This window comes from Gallinula chloropus (genome assembly GCF_964237585.1).
Source record: "Gallinula chloropus genome assembly, chromosome: 3".
Classification (NCBI taxonomy): Eukaryota; Metazoa; Chordata; class Aves; order Gruiformes; family Rallidae; genus Gallinula; species Gallinula chloropus.
The window spans coordinates 103,852,964-103,866,425 of NC_140087.1; the positions used below are offsets into that span (position 1 = coordinate 103,852,964).

The 13,462-nt window shown below is 36.4% G+C and overlaps 1 protein-coding gene across 1 annotated transcript in view; it reads left to right on the forward strand.

Annotated features, from left to right (window-relative positions):
- TRAPPC12 (trafficking protein particle complex subunit 12) overlaps positions 1 to 13,462 on the forward strand; it is a 54,988-nt gene that overhangs the window by 11,098 nt on the left and 30,428 nt on the right. The window contains exons 4-5 of the mRNA XM_084262273.1: positions 4,193 to 4,306; positions 4,960 to 5,098. Of these exons, the coding sequence (XP_084118399.1) occupies positions 4,193 to 4,306; positions 4,960 to 5,098 (253 nt within the window). The remainder of the gene's footprint in view (positions 1 to 4,192; positions 4,307 to 4,959; positions 5,099 to 13,462) is intronic.

Here is a 13,462-nt window from a genome sequence, read left to right on the forward strand (position 1 = left end):
ACTTTAAAATATGGGAAGGGTTGTGTTCCTTTATTTCTAAATCGGTGAGCAATTTCCAACATTTTTGTAGGTGATTTGAGAGAAGGTGGGGGACACAAGTAGCTCAAACAGTAACTGGGGGCTTGTGAGGGAGGTTGCATTTCTATACTAAAAAGCAATTTATTTGATAAAAATTCAGTGTCTTACCTCTGAGCTAAAATTGTTTTCCTGAGAGACTGAATAATGTTACAAATTCACTTCATGTGATCAGGTGAGTTCCCCTTTCATTGAACATGCTTTCTGTAGACGTCCAGCCTGCACGATTCTCTTTGCTTGACAGAAGAATTCCACCTGGGTATTATCTGTATTTGTTGCATAACCTGAGCTTCACTGCTTCGTTCAGGAAAAAAAAAAAAGTATTCAGCTTTATTCAGAGGAGAAATATGAACACTTCTGCAGTCCTATGTCTAAATTTTTGTTCAACCATATTAAAAAAATAAGGGAAATTGACCTGCATGAGAGATCAAAGGAATGTATAAGAGACCGTGGCATTCAGTTATTTGGTAGTACTTTTTCAGTCAAAATCAGTGAATATCTCAAAAGAATGAAAATATAGTCTCTCAGATGTAGTGAAAACTCGGATAATTGAAGTTCTTATGACACTTTTTTATGAAAGGAAAAATGTAAAATATTTTTTTCCAGATAGACTACAGCTTAGTTGGAAACTTTCTTCATTTCTGAATCTAAAAAATGCATGATCTTCAGCACTGTTCTTGTATTTGAAGTAATAGCATTCTCATTTTAGTTGCTGGAATTCTTTTCTACCTTAGATCCCACTCCTTCATCCCTCGTTGCTGAAAATATGCATATTGAAGACTTTGGGATGTACAGAATATCTCAGTTCCTTTTAACTTTGACCAAATGGTCAATTACCAGATCTTTTGATATCGATTTATCAGAGTTTATAACTCATATTGTTCACTCCATTTCAGATGTTTTTTAGGCTGCTTCCTTTTCTTGGTTTTATTAAAGGGGTCATGGTAGCTTTCTTTGGGTTATTGTTTTGAAAGTGGTAGAATGTAAGTCAGTAAAATGAGGAGTTGAGAGTTGATCACCTTAAACTGTCATTTTTATCTCTTAAAGCTGCAGATACAGTACCGAAATTGGAGATGCAATCAAAAGAGAAACCCTGTATTTTTTTTTTTCAAAAAAAGACATGCTAGATTTGTGTGCAAGGTATGCTCATGTGGAAGAGAAGGGGGAAGGAAAAAAAAGGTGGGTGGGGGAATGCTGTATACAAACAAGTTTTATCACCTCAAGCTACATAAAAGAAGTTTCTTCTTCTGTGTGTAGTACCTGACAAAATCCTGTCTACTTCTGTTGGTTTAAACCTAGAGTCATTTGTTCAAATCTTAGGCAACTTCAGAAGTTCAGTGAAAAGATTAAAAACTATAAGACTGGTTCTGACTTTATAAATTAAATAATACATCCTTTTTATTTTAAATCTGTTCTACTATGTGGTTTCCCCATCTGTATGTAAACCTCCCCGGGGACCTCTTCTGATTTTGCAAAGAACAGAGGAGCTCTTCAAGGAATAACGCAATTGCATTGTCTGTTGAGTGGGTAATCTGCTTGTTCTGCTTCAGTGTTTGTGTAGCAGTCAGTACTTAATAGTTTTGTATTTCTCTTTTAATGTTTTGGTTATGTGGACCAAAAAAATCTCTTAAACATCCAGACTAGTGTGTAAAAAGCACCGAACTCATATGAACTGGTGGGTATTATTAAGAGAACAGCAGTTCAGTTTTATTTTGTTGGAAAAAGAATCAGTAATGTCATGTATGGCGAGGGGTTGGGTTGGAAGGGACCTCAAAGACCATTTAGTTGCCACCACCTGCCATGGGCAGGGACACCCTCCACTAACCCAGGCTGCGCAAAGCCCCATCCAACCTGGTCTTGAACAGTGCCAGGGAGGAGGAAGCCACAGCTTCTCTGTGCAGCCTGTGCCAGGGCCTCACCACCCTCACGGGGAAGAATTTCTTCCTTACTAAATCTAATCTAAATCTACCCTCATTCAGCTACGAGAAGGAGGTTTTCCTGTAGGGGTAAATAATACTTCACACAATTGCTGCTGAAGGACAATATACTGATCATCATAGAATAATCATTTTAATCTTTGATAATATTCTGCAGTATTTTTAATGCTCTTTCTGAAGCTGTAGTATCCATATTTGCTTTAAGCCTCTATGTATAACTTACAAAATTCATGCTTATTACTTTCAGGAACAAGGGACCAGGGTCATGAGGTCTGCATGGCTATAGACCACAGAAACTGTGAATGTGACCTGCAAGGTTTTGAGGGGTGTTTTAAATAACTGGATAAAATCTCTGATAGACTGGCAACTCTGGCAACTGTAAGTCTGCTACAATTTGCCAGAGACAATGTGTCCTGCTAATTTCAAATTGAGTTATAGTGCCTGCAGCCTTCTATTAAGCTTCCACAGAGAATTATGCTCCATGGCCAGCAGGCAGCTCAGATTTTGAAATCATGAAGAATATTGTTTCATTTTTCTGCAAAAACTGTTTTTACAACAGTGATCAGACTTGTTTCTCCTGGCTGTCATCTTCTGTAAAATATTTTTTGCCCATGCCTGAAATAGAATTTTTTAAATTGTGACACGGAAGTTTGTCATAAATGTTCCATTATTATTTTTGGATCCTAACTCACCTGGGAAGAAAAGTTAAGTGGTTTCAGAATTTCTGTCTGCTTCTGTTCTAAGGATAAGAAATTAATTTGTCTGTGTAGAACAGGAATACCTTTCAGGTAATCCATTTCAGTGCCTTTCTTTCTAAGATTGATACAGATACATGTTGAAGGGTGTTATAAATGCATTATCAATTCCTGCTCTTTCATAAGAGCATGGAGATCTCAGAAGCTGCTATGTTGCTTCATGCTCTTGCTGTCAGCCAACTTCTGTATTTCTAGTGGATCCCAGATTTTTATCTGGGATTTTACAGTGCAGGGCAGAGGGATGATGTGCACAGTCATCTCTGCTGGCTCTTGGAACTGCAAAATGGGAACTAAAAAGTCCCCATTTCTTATGTTGGCAAAATAGCGATCATAGAGTATGAGAAGTCTTCAGTTGTTACTGCTATTTTTTCAAAGTCACCATTTGCTATCTTGCCAGTTTCTAAAGCCTAAACATTGGAGAGAATTTAATAAAATACCAATTGAGGGTGAGTACCTGAGCTCTTCAAGTACCAATACAGATATTTTCCTTTACGTTTCATCAGACAACATGCCAGTTTTCTATTGCATTTAGTATTATTTTTTAATGTATTTAAGAAACTATTTGAAAAAAAAGATTTTCAGGAACATGTATTTGATTTGTAATGACCTAATGGATATGTCTCTTGAAAAAATTTTCTTTATAATTGAAAAGTATAATAGCTTAAAGCCTGTGAAGTGTTGTCTGTGTTTTAAGTTTTTGGTAGGTTAGCTGTTTACATGGCTGCTTTAACACGTACAGGGCAGAAGCATTAATAGGATGGCAGTGTGACAAGACAGTTTGACTCATCTAACTGGGAATTATTTTGGTTTATGAGTAAAGAAGTATATTTAAGAATTATTTTGAAGTTAGCTGTACAGTGGAAATTCACGTTTAAATTTCACAGGTGAAACAGTTCTGAGATTATCATTTTATGCATTGTATTGTTTCTTGTCCTTTGTTCTTAATTGATAGGAATTCTGTGTTCTGGACAGCTTTAATATCTATTTTCATTAAATTAATTGTACTGGGGGCTATAATCTGAAATGCTGAAGTCAGTGAGGTAGGAATAGGTGTTCATTTTATAACAATAGAGCAGCTTGATGTGATTGTTGAAATATGGCTGGCAATTTATTTTTCCTTCTGAGAAAACAAAATTGTGACTATTATAATACATTGAAGTATATTAGCAAACATTATACAACTTTAATTTTGGAATCCCGTATGGTGATGTATATGTTGTTTTACTCATCTGATAATGCCTGATTTCATTTTTTGCTGATAATTAGACATGCAACTCTGACAAATGACATTCTGCTTCTCACCGGCCAGCTGTCCTGACCTTGTCATTGTTACTGATGGGTACATGTAGCTGCTTTAGGCAAAATAAGCAGTTGTACATGTTAGGGATTTTATGATTTTGCTACTTACTCTTTTCTTCTTCTCAGAGCAGTAAAAACTGGAGAGCAGCAGTTGACTTGTGTGGGCGGCTTCTAACTGCACATGGTCAAGGCTATAAAAAAAGTGGACTACCTACTAACCATACGACAGATTCTTTACAAGTATGTTTAAAGATAAATCCTTGTCACTTTTTTCCAGTAATACTCACTGTGGTTTTTTTAACATGATCAAACTTCTTTTCCCAATTGTTACCTAAAAGCTAAGTTTATTAAAGCATTGTAGCAAGTCACGTTGTCTGTTTGCTCATTTTAAATCAGTCTTTGTTTAAAAAAAAAAATTTAAAACATAAAATTCTATTTTGCTTGTGTGTTATTAAAGGTAATTGCCCTAGTAAAAAGGAATACGTTTTGCTGTCTTGGAAGACTCACTCCACTAAAGTTCATGGACACTAGATTGTGAACTTTGTAGTAAAGATTTCAAATGTTATATGTCTGTTTCATGATGATAATAAAATAAGAATCCAAATTAATGAGGTTTGTGAAAGATGACAAGTGATAATTGATAATCATTACAGGCTAGGTTTCAAACAATGTTCAAAATCTCAATGCCTTTACAAACAATTAAAACATCAGTCCTCTGTGTTTTCTATTCACTGTCTTATGTAACATATTCTATATTATTGTCTGTAAGTAACATAGAAACTGTTTACTCAACTTTATCAGAAAAAACTTGAGTTTGTATTTGAATGTTGCTTGTGACTCAGGCTAATAACGGACCTTGTCTTTTCCTTTTTTATATATGTATTAATTTTCAGCTGTGGTTTGTGAGACTAGCACTGCTGGTAAAACTGAATCTATTTCAAAATGCAGAAATGGAATTTGAACCATTTGGAAATTTGGACCAGCCTGATCTTTATTATGAATATTATCCTCATGTATACCCTGGGCGAAAAGGTAAGGTACTTGATTTCATCAAATGCTTTTCATTTTGCCACTTTCACCAATCACTAAAAATAAGAGATTCATTTTTTTATATTCTAAAGCACTAGTGAACTTTGGATTATTTATCTTCCCACCCACGCCCTCCTCCCCCTCCGCAGAAGATTATGATTAGTTATGGATGAAGCATTTACTATGGTTAAAGTATTTTTTGCGTTATAGAGGTAGTGATAAGGGGTAACAATAAGGCATAAAACTAGTCCATCACATAGATAGGCAATGTATTTCACAATGCTGATACAGCATTGGTTTGAAAGAGGAAAATTTTTAACAAGCATATAAAATAATTTAGTTCTACGGTATTGAAATTAAAAAAACCTAAAACTTAATACATCATTTTAGTCAGAAACAGCTTGTGAAAGATGATAGACTCATAGAATGATTTGGGTTGGAAAGGCCCTTAGAGATCATCTTGTTCCAACCCCCTGCCCATGGGAAAGGACACCCCCCACTAGACCAGGCTGCCCAAAGCCCCAACCAGCCTGGCCTTCAATGATTCCAGGGAGGGCATGTCAAGAAAAATCAAGATCTTTTGTGGAAGATCATTTCATCAGTTACAGCGATACAGAGGATCAGTTGTAGCCTCTGCAAGACCAAGGTAGACTGCCTAGGACAAATCCCTCTGACCTGACCTTATAATCTTTCAGCCAGTCGCAGAAGAAATAATTCCTGGTTTGCCTTGAATAAATGCAATATATTGAGAAGGAACTGTGCTATTTTTAAGGCTAGGAGAAGTTTTGGTCATCAGGTTGGACAGTGCTTTGGATCTGGTCATATTTTGGCAGCTTTGCCCTTGGTGCAGTGCTGCACAGGAGTAGTCTTTCCTGGGCCATATTTGTGTTTCCACACCTGTTTTCAGTACTAAAATTATGTTATTTTGCCTAAGAAAAGAATCCTTGCAGGTCACGTCAGTATTTGAGGCATATCAGTCCTCGTGCTGCAGAGAACACAAGTAGCAACAGTTCTGGACAGTCTGGCCAGGTGTTGGCAGGCGCCAGTCCTGTGACTGAACTTTGAATGCAGTGTCCATGTCTTTGCAGTGACCATTCAACTGCTGCAGCTATTTCATACAAATTATGAAGGTATATATGATAAAAAAGGTGAGCCTAGGGAAAATACTCCCTTTTCATGATTATATGCTTCAGTGCAATTTTTCACAGCTGAACGTACCAACCGGGCCCATAATCTGATTATCTGTAAGGAAAGTAAGATCAAAGTTGGATGAGCTGGCATGCTGATTATAGGTATCTCCTATAAATATAATGTGATAAAGATTTGGGAACAGCTATCAAATCTTCCTTACTGTGTTTTTGGGCAGGGAGGGATGTAGGAGAGAGAAAGCAATACTCTTCTGGCTAGCATTAAACTACACAGTGCTGGATAATGGATAAAGAAATCTAGTATACATGCATTGTTAACTGACTAATTTAAATAATAAAATACATATGAATCATTCAGATATTTTTTTGAAATGTATTAGGATGAATCTACGATCTGCTGCTGTTTGGTAATTTCACATATCATTTTGTGGTGTAACAAGCATAAAAGGAAGAGTTTTGTTTCAACATTTTAATTTTGATTCATGGTATATAAATGGGGTAAGCACTTAAAAATCAATTTAAGAAATACAAGTATAGATACTAATAAAGTACACATTAAATGTAATACATAATATTTTGCATCATTTCTTTGTATTCAAAATATTCATAAGAAATGTAACAAATAGAAAGTTTTCTGTGTTCTGTGCTTGAAGTAAGGAAAGTTTCTATACCTGAATTTTTTACATCATCTCTGAGAAATATACTTCAAAGAATTTAAATTCCAAGTGACTGCATGAGGAGTAAAAGATGGGTTTTTTCCACTAATTTAACTTAACATGGCCAATATGGTCATCTTAATATTTCTCTGAAGCTCTCCTGAGGCTTTTTCCCTTTAGGCAATGCTGCTAATCTCTGTTTCATCCTGAGATTTTGTATAGCATTTGTCGCCATGCTGTGCATGGATCCCACTAGAGTTGTCTTCATCATGGCTCTAATCTTTCTGAAATCTTCCTTTCTACAGTCCCTTTCATCGGTCGTCTCCTCTGCCTGTAGCTGTGCACCATCTAGGGGGGTGGAATCTGCTAAGATCCTTGTATCAGCCAGTGAAATTTGATCATTCCTGTTTGATATAGGACAGAGCAGAAACAATCTAATTTTCTAGTAAAATCTTAAAATTACTCTGTTATGGGTTTATTTCTTTTAAATTTGGCTGTGGAGAGAAGCTGAAAAGTCTGATTTTAATATATATTTATGTTCTTTGTAATAGGCAGATACCTTAGGTCAGGATCTCTGTTCCAGATTGCTTCCTGTCCATTCTATTGTGTGTATTCCTCGTGATGTTTCATAAACTCTCCTATGATAGATCAGCTGATAGCGAGAGCAAACAATTAAAATGGAACATTAAAATGCTATTTCAGTCATTTATGAATCAATTTGGTCTTGTTTCTGGTTAGTAGACCAGTAAGTTACAGAAAAGTTAATGCTACCAACATTAGTGTTCTAAAGCTAAAATAATTGAGAATAATTTATTTTTGAACTATGAAGGGAGGAAAGAAAAAAGCAACTTTATTTCCCTGATGAGAGGTTTATGTATATAGGGAAGGTTTCTTCCTTTCCCCTTTTCATTCTTACTGTGATGACACAGCTAACATGAGAGCAGTCTTCTCTTGTCTAGTGAAAAGTGCTTAAATGATAGAAAACTGGGAGGAGTGGCCGATGCACAAGAAGGCTGTGCTGCCATTCAGCAAGGCCGGGACAGACTACAGAACTGGGTGAAGAGAAACCAGATGAGATTCAGTAAGGGCACGGCAAGGCTCTAGGTGATCCTGCTTTATCAGGGCATTGGACTAGATGATCTCCAGAAGTCCTTTCCAACCCCCACAGTTCTGTCAATTTGTAAATAATGAGTCTGTTGTTGAACTAAGTGTGCCTGTGCTGCAACCATAGGAACAGACCCCTGTGTGCAGGAATAGGGTGGCACTTTCAGATGGGTACTGACAGGTTTAAAAAATTATTTCTCTCAAAGTATTGTGAATCAAGACTATTGCTTTAGCATGTTTCACTAGGTCTGTATTACTGCTGCGACTCTACTAGTGCCCACTGTAGCTTGAATTTTTAGCAGAAATACGTGGAAAACTGATACAAAAAATAGTTGTCTGTCAGGATTCTTTTTTTTTTGTCCTTATTTACTCAAGCAATGCTCTTAAATTGTTTCTTTTACTCAGTTTTGAAATTCATGTCTCCCTAAGGGAATCCCATCCTATGTGATAGAGAACTGTCATTTAAACTCATATTGTAAATAACTTCTCAGTGCAGATGTCTAAGGTGACATGTAATAAATTATTATTGTTGTGTTTAGAATCATAGATAGTTTTATTTGGAAAAGGCCTTAAAGGTCATCGATCCACCGTTAACCTACCACTGCCAAGTCCAACCACTAAGCCACGTCCCTAAGCAACACATCTACAAATCTTACAAATACCTCCAGGGATGGTGACTCAACCACTTCACTGAGCAGCCTGTTCCAATGCTTGAGAACCCTTTTGGTAAAGAACTGTTTCCTGATATCCGATATAAACCTCCCCTGGCACAACTTGAGGCCATTTTCTCTTGTCCTATCGCTTATTACTTGGGAGAGGAGACCAACACCCACCTGGCTACAGCCTCCTTTCAGGTAGTTCTACAGAGACATATAAATTCTAATAGGAAACTTGTTCCATAGCCTATGTCTGTTATACAGAGACACTATACTTACTGTGAATCCAGAATTTTTCTCTAATAGGCACAGAAGGCATTTTGGAGGTAGGTGGACCTTGTGTAGTGCAGAGGTCTGTGTCCAGCTTCAAAGTCTACCTAATATCTCAAGCTTGGCCCTGCTTCTGGATGTCAGCCTATGCCATAAGGAGGGACAGGCATGGATCTTGGAAATTATCTGCGAGAAGCCTCTACACTGGCATTTGGCCGAGTTTACTGTCTTCCTTTCCTCTTCTTTCCCATTTGTCTACATTAGTAAGGGGCAGCCTTGCTGAAGCTTCCTTGCCTTTTTTCTGAGTATGGTATTGCATGATGCAATAAATGAAATGCCCCCTTTTTTTTTTTCCCCTTTTTTTCCCACCCCCTTCAACTTCTGGCTGGTGAAAGAACTGTAGCAGAGTGGGAAGTGGTGTGGGGAGTAACAAAACAGTTGTGATGGGTGGGGAGGCAAAAGGGAGAGATCAGTGTAAAAGCATAGATAAATGTAGATTAAAAAACCTGTAGCATGTAGAGTGCTCCTCTCTTCATAAATTTTGCAGGAAAACAGAAGAAAAAAACAATTCAATTGTTGTCCTGTGTAGGTTTGGGTTTTTTTAGTATGTTCATACGTTACCACAAACACTGCTGTGCCTGAACATACACTCCCATGTCACACTGCTTCAGTCTTGGCAGTTCCTCAAAAGCCTTCTTCATTCACATTCATATTGACAGTAAAATACATACTAAACCCTCTAGAGGAACTGGTTGGCCAGTTGTTTATTTACAGCACTATTTTCTCTCTAAATTCACTACCTGCTCTTTGGCTTCAGGGCTACCTTCCATCTATGAAATCAGCTAATACAACCTGAATAAATACCACTCAAGTGTGATGGTTACAGTTGGATATTTAGAGTAGTCAGACTTGCAAATACAATTTTGTTCTAAAATAGTATAGATACTTTCATAAAGAGATGTACATAGTATTTTAAGAAGTGCTGCTAAAATATTTTGCTGTTTTCTTTCCTAAGGTGACACAGTCTCATTGTAGACAGTACCAGTTTTGCATAGTATTTCTTAAAAGTAAGGAAGTAATTTCTAAGTTCTGCCTTACTAAAGTTATCAGTAGGTAAGATTTATAGTAGTCTCTTTGTGGTAGGGAAATTGTTGCAGAGCTTTTCTGCATTCTTTCTCTTATGTTTTCCTTGCTTCTGTGCAAGAAACTCCAGATAGCTGAAAAAGTCTTTTTGAAACCTTTTGAAGCCAGATCTTAATTCATACTGTATCTGTGTTCTTAGGTCATGTGCAGTTAAATTGTGAAGTATATGGAAACATGCAATTTCAGATTAAAATTTCAAAGCCTTTTCTTTTCGTGGTTACAAGCATTTAGGCTCCCATCTCTTCCTCAGTTTCTTTGGAATGAAAGTTCTAAACAAAAACTTGGGAAATAGTTTGCTGAATCTGGATTTTGAAGTGCACTTTTAGTAGTGAGCCTAAGATTCAAAGTTACTACAAGGTCACTCTTAAAAATCTTGTAAATTATACAGATATGATGTTGCAGAAGTATGTGTGTGTGTACAAATGCAGGGATATACATCTCTCTGTAAATGTACGTATCCCAGTATATCTTCCTGAAAGTGGATTTTCTGTATGCCTCTCATCTGGTGAAGGAAGCATTTCTTTCTCTGGTTTTGATTGTGGGATGTTTTTACTGTCATGAGATCCCATTTTATACTTTCAGTAATTGATAATTTGCCTTACTGCTGCTTTTTTGGTATTTAAGTTTTGTTGAATAAGCTGTAGAAGGCAGATTAGAAAGCAATTTTGCTTGCTGATTTTGCAACAAGAAAATATGAAGATAAAATGTTTAGGCATTGGAATCCTCTTTTTTTCTGCTCTAAAAGGGCTGCAGAGGAGGGCTGCAGTTTGAATTTGATTGACATGAGGTGATGTGTATGTTATGACAGTTATGAAAATGTGCAGCTGCTCATAAAGAAATAGAAATTGAAATCCATGGTCTTAGAAAATTTTACCTGATCTTACTATTTATTCCATCTGCTCCCATGCTTTTGGAGTATCCGTTTTCCTTCCAACAGAACTTGTTTTGCTTTTGCTTTTTTCTTTTTTTTTATGATGCTAATATAATACATATGTGAATGAGACTATTTCATGCCAAAGTGGCAATGAGAAAACACGCTCTGAAAAAAATTCTCCACTGTATTTAAAAATGATAGCTAAGAAAAGCATTGTCTTATGATTAAACCATTTTCTATTTAGTATTTTTAATAGATAAAAATATTATGAAACCTCTAAAGAGGGGCAAGAGAAGTCAACTGTAAAACATCAAGCTAGAATAAGACTTACTTAGCTTAAAAACAAAATTCTGATATATAACAGTAATTGTGGGGTATTGTGTTTTGTTGAAGGCATCTAAGCTTTGTTTGACATGGTTTTCCTGTGTAAGATGGCAGTACTTCTTCAGAAATCTGAAGCATCAAGTAGAGAGCAAAATCCATTCCATGCTCTTAAGTAAACATTTTAATTACAGGATATGCCACTGTTTTAAGTATTTCCTTGACATGTTGCCTTGTTAGATTCAGCACTGAGTGAAGTACAATAGAGGACATAGGTTTGATTCCAAATAGTTTTGCAAAAGGCACCACATGCCAAGATCCAGTGTTTATAATGAAATATTCTCTTTTTCCCTAGTGTGAGATTTCACAGGAATATATATATATGTACACTTGTATAGGAACCTGTTACAAAGAAATGTGTGTTATACTGTGTGCCTTAAATACCTGGGCTAACAGCAAACAAGTCGGTGGAGCCTTTCAGATGATGCAATATCATTCTTAATCTAACAACCACCTGCCTTTCCTCTGCAGCTTTGTGTTAATGTAGTCAATCTTACTTTCTGGGTTTGGTTTTTTTTTCTCCCAATGTAACTGTGTTTATTGAGGCAAGTACATTTTTTTCTTTCCCTGCTGTTAATCTGCTTTTTAATTAAATTTTGTACTGTGAGTTCTACAACCTGGCTTTCAGACCTTCATAACACTACTATTATTGATCTGCTAGAGTCACCAACAGATGTCATCTACCTCTTCCCAATTGTTTTCTTGTTAACTTAGACAATGTGAAATAAAAATTACAGTGTTTTCTAAAATCTCAGACACTCCTTTTTTAGGTCTCAACTCTGTTGCATTTGTCATCATCTCTACATTAAAATGTTAGGGAATATATATCAGAAGGCTCAACTTCCATGTATTGCAAGATAGTGCAATACAGAAGTGATCACAGAACATTAGGAGTTGTAAGGGACCTCGAAAGATCATCTAGTCCAACCTCCCTGCCAGAGAAGGATTACTTAGGCTAAATGGTGTCAGAGAACAGCAAATCCATGTCATGTTGTGTTCACCAAAATTCTTGGTGAGGTCAGAGTTAAGTGTTCTAAAGCAGCACTTTCTGTGATTATTTTTTACGTTTTACCTTGTTATCAGTTAATTATGTAAGCCTTTTTCCTTCTTTCTGGATCATTCTTGATACTTGTTTCAGACAAGTTCAAAGATGATTGTTCCATTTTCTTGGATTGAGAAAATGACAGATTCAGATTTTGGATGCTGGAGACAATCCAGTAATAGCGAAATGGGGGGTGGGGCTTGTCAGATTTTACACACCTGTTAACCAGGAGGTACTGAACTATTTTGGTAAACTGATCTCTTCACATGCATTTTTTTATTACTGCCACATGTCTCTTCCTGAAAAGTGTATATAAATTGTATTAGCACTTTATATAAGTAGCATTCCTTAAAAACTTTACCAGATTTACCAAAGTGAACTTATGGTCTGTGTTTGTTCTTTTTTTTTTAACCAGAAAATCAGTTTATGTAGGAACTGAATTAGATATATTATTCATTCCTCACATTTAGCTAAAAAGAAGGTTACTTGGAGACAGGAACATGTACTTAACCAAAACTCACAGAATTTCTTTTTTTATAAACAGAGTATTTAAGGAGTGTGCTTGCTTGAGTGGCTTGGATAAGTGCTGCAGGGTTTTTATGAGCAATTTGCTCATCTGATTTGACTTGAAGTTACAAAATAGTGTTTACATGGAACGGTAAGAGAGTTCTACCAGTGGTAAAAGCTCTTTTCTCTTTTCCCCACTTGCCACACTTGTGTGAGAGCACGTGTATGGTTTTGTGCTTCCTTCCAAAAAAAAAAAAAGTACTATTCAGAAGGATTACAAGGAAACTGAGGAAGGGGGCAGAAACAGTTGCTGTAAAGTTAGGAGTTTGTTCAATAAATAGTAAGTAACTGAAAATGACTGGATGGATTTGCTGGACATTTCCAGTAAAATTTCTTACAGGTTACTAGTTATGTCAAGAGTTTAAGAAAAAGAAGAATCAGATGCTACAGTTTGATTGTCCTGCATGAAGTAGTAATAAAAATTCTGGTTTGAAAAGTCGTTACGCTGACTACCCTTACACTGCTAACCAGCTTCCTTTATGGTTTTGTTTGAGACATCTGTCATCATACTTGTACCTAGTGAGGA